This window comes from Momordica charantia (assembly GCF_013281855.1).
Source record: "Momordica charantia cultivar OHB3-1 chromosome 10 unlocalized genomic scaffold, Mcharantia_2.0 BLBB01000010.1, whole genome shotgun sequence".
NCBI lineage: Eukaryota > Viridiplantae > Streptophyta > Magnoliopsida > Cucurbitales > Cucurbitaceae > Momordica > Momordica charantia.
Genome location: NW_028275158.1, coordinates 21,053,236 through 21,059,380, shown reverse-complemented (window position 1 = coordinate 21,059,380; position 6,145 = coordinate 21,053,236). Strand labels below are relative to the sequence as shown.

At 33.3% G+C, this 6,145-nt stretch overlaps 1 protein-coding gene across 1 annotated transcript; it reads right to left on the bottom strand.

Moving 5' to 3' along the window:
• Positions 1-1,508: 1,508 nt before the first annotated feature.
• Positions 1,509-4,820, bottom strand: LOC111022667 (coiled-coil protein). The gene is made up of 4 exons (XM_022299862.2): positions 4,540-4,820; positions 3,119-3,672; positions 2,406-2,690; positions 1,509-1,970 (listed from the first exon to the last, which is right to left on the bottom strand). The coding sequence occupies exons 1-3, from the start codon at positions 4,727-4,729 to the stop codon at positions 2,418-2,420; spliced, it is 1,017 nt and encodes a 338-aa protein (XP_022155554.2). The 5' UTR covers positions 4,730-4,820; the 3' UTR covers positions 1,509-1,970; positions 2,406-2,417.
• Positions 4,821-6,145: the final 1,325 nt, after the last annotated feature.

Below are 6,145 nucleotides of genomic sequence, written 5' to 3'. Positions count from 1 at the left end.
ATTTATTCTATCACAATTTCAAGTGAATTTAATTTAATTTTTAAAATTATTTATTCTATCACAATTTCAACACAATACTGCACTCAATATATTTATTGAAATGTAACATTGTGTTTATATTAAATAATTTTCGTTATACGTAGAATTTGCATAAAAAGTTTAAAAATAGAGATCAAAATTATCACTTTTAAAATACATGGACCAAAACGAACATTAGATAACATTTTAAAAGTACAGTAACCAGAATAAATAACTGAAATAGTATTTTAACCTATTTTCTTTTAGTCCATAAATTTCACGTAAAAAAACTATTTTAAACATTGTGATTAAATATTCATTAGTTGTGTAATAAAAAAAATTAAAAGTTGCTCTGAAATCCTTATATATAGTTTCAAATACTTGTCTATATCGAAAGATTGGAGTTTCAAACCCACTCCACACACCAAAATTGAAAACAAAAAAAATCCATTGAATGAAAAATCTTTCAACTAACAACTTCCTTAAGTCCCAAATTTTTACATTAAATTCAATTATGAAAATTGAAATCGAACCTCTAATCTTTTGAACTATGTCTAAGATGACAACTTCTATAATATTTGATCTAATGGAGTGGAAGAAAACACATAAACAAACTCCAAAGTCAAATTTGGAGTGATTTTATAACATTATCAATAAATTAATGGTTACAAAAGATTGCTTCAAAGTTACTCCATAGTTTTTTTGGTATGCGGACTTACCTTTTTTTTTTTCATATTTTCTCATATCTTTTATCTTGGTTTTCGGTTTATGAGTCATCTCCGAGAATTTGATTGGCAATCATGCATATTATTTCAAACTACCTTTTATTGGACAAAATACATCAAAGAAATTTGGACACTTCAGAGTTTGGTGAGAGATTCAAGGGATAGCAAAGTTCGCCCAATCAACACGTGCCAGTGATGAATAGAACGGGGAATTCTCGTTTTGGGAGGAGGTCGATAGAGATGGAAAATTTTTTTTCATCTTGGTTTCGTGGATAGAGACGAAAATGCTCTCTTCCTATTACTTCAATAGTAATGTCTAATGCACACCATTATCAATTCAATTCAATGAGTTAAAAAGGCAAATATTCTCGACTAAACGGTCAGAATTTTAAAAACATTTTCCCACCATATCTCATATGGTTTAAGTCATACCAAAAACCTCCTTAAAAAGGTCGGAGGTTCGAATTCCAGCCTCCGCACCTGGTGTACTTTAAAAAAAATCAAACCATTATCCCTAGATTTTGATTTTATGTTTTTCAGAAAGACAAGAAATAAGAAATTATCAACTATATTTGATTTTTTTTTTATTTTTTAAAGGAAGAAAATTAAAAACCAAAAATCAAAGCAAAAGACATTACAGTGCCTAAGAAACTTGAGATAAAACGAACAGAAAGTTCAAATTTTAATTTTTAGGCCCTTCAAAATGTAACAAGAAATTGTCTCAATTAAAATTATGACAGAAAATACCAACTAACACCAAAAACAAAAAAAAAATAAATATATAAAATATCAAGTTTAATCAACAATCATCATGATGAGCTTAAAAGTTGGCTGAGGTCCAATAATTATCTCAATATTCACAATATTTAGCAGCAAGTTTTAAAATACAAAAATATTCATCATACAGCAAAAACATGAGTAGAACTGCAAGATTTCAGTTGAGCCAGATGCCAATACCAGGAAGCTGATTTCCTCCATATCAATTTGATTAGAATTTTCACTCTTATCCATTTGAGTAAACTTTTTTCTTCTGTGAGAAATAAAAGCTAAAGGACTTGCAAAGTTAATGCCAAACTAAATACCTGGAAGGAGATCTCGTGGAGTATGGCATAAAATTATCACCGGATCGTTCAGCAGAGTCCGTTAATTCCATCCATCGTTTCGATATGGATCACCGTCAACTTGTTTCCCCGCCCATTCATCGATTCGTTTTTCCAGTTCTGCGATCTGAATAAGAATTGAGAGTTTGTAATAAATAAAACAAAAGATATCATAATCAGTGCAAGAAAGATTAAGCAAACAATTCTAATTTTGACATGTAAACAAAAGATAAAAATGTCTCGAGTGAAAGACTCATCTGATGCCAATAGAATTTAGCGGTATATAACAGAAAGAGAATCCCTCAACTTGTAACCTTCTCTATGCGCCAAAAAATCAAATTGAGCACGATTTTAACTCTATGGAAAGCGGTTTGATAAGAATTTGAATTCTACACTCCAGTTATAGAAGAAAGACTTGTCATTATTAATGTACTTCCATGCTTCATCAAGCCACCCTAGAAAGTTTTTGAGGTTATAAAATCCAAGAGGGCAGAAGGACCTTAACGATACACGTGCCAATTTAATGTAAAAAGACTTTACGGTCAGATAAAAGGAACTGCACCTTCCATCCCCTTTAATCTTCGTCGAAGTATTTCTCCTCGGCATCATCATTGGCTTCCCTCAGCCAGTGATCATCCAAGGTCTCGTCATTGTCTATTTTTGAGTAATCTAAATGTTCATTGTCTTCTCCCAACAAAAATTTCTGATGCATGATGTATGTGAATTGGTCCATCTGATCTTGCATATCTGCTTCAGATAAAGTTGCTCCAAGATTAGACCCGCCCTCGGCAGCATCACTATTGTCAGTTGCTGATTTTTCATTCTGAGTATCCATGGCTGCAGATATCTACAAGTGAAAGCATCAAATATCAAACAACTCACTATAAAATATAATTTGGAGCAAATTATATCAAACAACTCACTATCTAATTTGGAGCAAATTAGATCCCCGGCAGATCAAAATATATTCAGATGCTTTATTCTGATCAGTCCATAATGATCAGATATACGAAACATGAATATCTTAAGAAATCTACAAGCATTAAAACCATATGATAATAGCTAAATAGATAGGACATGATTATGAATAAGGAAAAAACGAAAGTGCACACCACTTTAGTTTTAATTATTGAAGCCATAATAAAAGGAAGGAATGCATATAAGAATAATCTAAAAACCTATCGAACAAGTCAATCAGAAGTAGATGTTAATCGAACTAATTCATACAAAGTTATTTTAAAGGGAACGAAAACATTGAAGATGACATGAAATTACCTCCATGGAATGAGCAGCATTAGCAGGCTCGTTACCTTTCCTCTCCTCCCCTTCTTCCTCCTCCTCCTCCTCCTCCTCCTCCTCCTCCTCCTCCTCCTCCTCTTCTTCTTCTTCTTCTTCTTCTTCTCCATTTTCTTGGTTTACATCATTACCTATCAAGTCCCTCTCAGCAACACCTAACCTGCGTTGTTCTCCTCTGATCTTTGCAACCAACATTGCTTCCTCTGATCTCCTCATCAGCGTCTCAGACCATCGCTCCCCTGGTCTTGCCATTCCTCGACCACTTGGATCCTGAAACTTCCCTACATACTCATGATGCAAAAATGGCTCTCTCTCCCTCATTGCATCCTCCGAGAAGTACTGGCCATCACATATCAATTTATTCAGATAGGCTCGTCTTCTATTCTTCACAATAACTGACCTAGAGTGTAGTTCATCTGATGTCGGACTCTTTATACTTCGAAGGTGCTTTAAATGCCAATTTATCTCATAATCATCCTTAAGAGTATCAAACTCATGGAGCTCATTGGATGTCAACTGTGATCCATATCGTTCTACATCAATCAAATTTGGTGGTGCAACATACCTTAGAATACTTGAAATGTACAGAGAGAGCCAGCATCCAAGGAGTAAAATCAAAATAGTTACCAAAAAAGTTTCTACATATTATGAATCAACTTCAAATGAAGCCCAAAGACGTTTTCCTCCTTCACTTCCAAGTGTGGAACTCAAACAAGATATTCAATTCTTTCTTCTTACGCCTAGGACACCATAAATATAATTATGAACCATGAACAAAGAAAGATTATTTCAAAAACTAATCAATGATGACCCTCCATGGATTCGTCTATATAAGCTGCATAGCTTACAAGATGTGAAACAAAATACCTAAACGGAAATTTCTTTATAAAGAAATAATAGTTGTGGTAAAGCATCGAAGCTTGTTCCTTCCTCTAAACCATAGAACACCCAGACACGCACATCAATAAGTTAAATACACTACTATTTTACATCTTACGAGTGTTGATAAATTGGGATTCATTATTTCATTCTTCAACTCGGAAAGATGACAACCAAAAATATCAAAATAAATAAACAAACTACAGAGCTCACTGTTACCATGTAACTAATTTCATCTTCTCCTCCATTATCCTGGGAGCTAAATTGAACCATAGGACTCGGGATTCTAATACTTTCCAGTAAATCTCCTGACTAGAACGCGTACCAAATACGAGCATAAAACTACTAATTCTTTTACCTAAATTTTATCCCTTGCATATTTCAAGCGACAGAAATATAATCTAGATTTTCAATTCGACAAATTAAGCTAGGGCGCTTTAACTTCAGTATAACAATCAACATATACAACACAAATCCATACCAAAAATTACAAAAATCCAGAGTTTAATAGGGACACAGACCTAAAAACACAGCGGCATCGCGAGAAAGGAGGTCGAGTAGAATGGCCTTGCGCTGGGATGGATTTGTGGCAGTGGATTGAAGCGCGCGAGGAAAGTAAAGATCCTCCTGCAATGAAAGCCTCTCCGATAAGCAATCCATGGCTTCGCCACTCAATCTTTTCGCCGTCGCCGTCGCCGTCGTCGTTTCCATCGTCTTCTCTCGTTCTCGGCGCCGTCTCTTCCCCCGTAAAAGACCCTCGGCCTCTGCCGGCTCAGTCGGTGATGAGCAAAGGGGCGAAACACGTGAGAAGCACGTGGTAATAAAGTCCGATAACGTTTCCGGTTCGGGATGTGTTTGGCACGTCGGTTACTGTATCCCTAGTCGGAGCCAAGTCGCACTTGGAGCGGTTCTGTTACAAATTTGGTTCGGTTTTTACATTGGTTTGGTTCGATTTCCTTTTTTTTGGTTTTTTTTCAGCTTTGGGTTTTTCAGGTCATATTAATTTGCCCTTTTTAATTAAACATTTAAATTTCAGGTAGTTTTTAGTTGAATAGACAACTTGTTCACATTTTTTTCCCATTTTAACCCCATAATTATTATGTTACAAATCTAACCATTATGGATGACTCGTTGTTCAAAAAGACTTAGAATAATTAAGAGTGAGTGGGTTTAAACCTCATAATGGCCACCTACTTTATATCGTGATATTACTCGAAGTGCACGTCAGCTGATCAGTACACTCACGGATATGGGGTATCAAAAGAATTATGCTACAAATCGAATAAGATATCTATTGTCATCTCATAGTTTGATCTTCATCTCCAAATTTGTTGAACTAGAAAAATCATGCTAAATTAAAGAGTATTTTATGAAAAAATAATTATATATTTATCAATGTGATTGAATCAATTTTTATAACACAAATCCACCTTATACACATCTCTATCATGATTCATCTCTCCCGTCATAATTTGAGAGTTGAATTTAAAAAATTACTCATTTAATAAAATAAAAATTAAGTAAAATATAGACTTGAATATTTAAAAAATTATTACTAGATGAGTTTATCAACCATGATTTTAAGTGTAGTGGTGTTAACTTTTTACCTTTGACCTTATAAAATAAAAAGCAATGATAAAAAATAAAATTATTATCAGCTAAAACAAATATAGTTCCAAATATTTTTAAGACACGTGTGATATAATTCTAAATATTGTTGGATCAATCTCCTCTCCCATAATTATTGAACTTAGGAAAAAATACATTAAACAATCCACAGTTTGTTAAACTTCCACAACCCACATGCTAAATTTTCTACCAAAATTTTGAATTATTTTTTATTTGCATGTTTTAATCTGTACAAATCATATTTAGGTACTTAAAACTTTTTTATCCTAAACTTTTAAAAGATAAATTTTAGTCCTTTAACATTAAAAAGAAAATTAATTATTTACCCGTAAATTTTCGAAATATATATTTTAGTCCCTAAACTTTAAAAAATAACAATTTTGGTCATTGTTTAGATTATTTTTCACCTAAAGTTCTCTTATCCAATACTCTATTTCAACCTATATAGTTACGCTCACGTCAACACATTAGTACTCAACTCGAAGTTATGTTATGAAT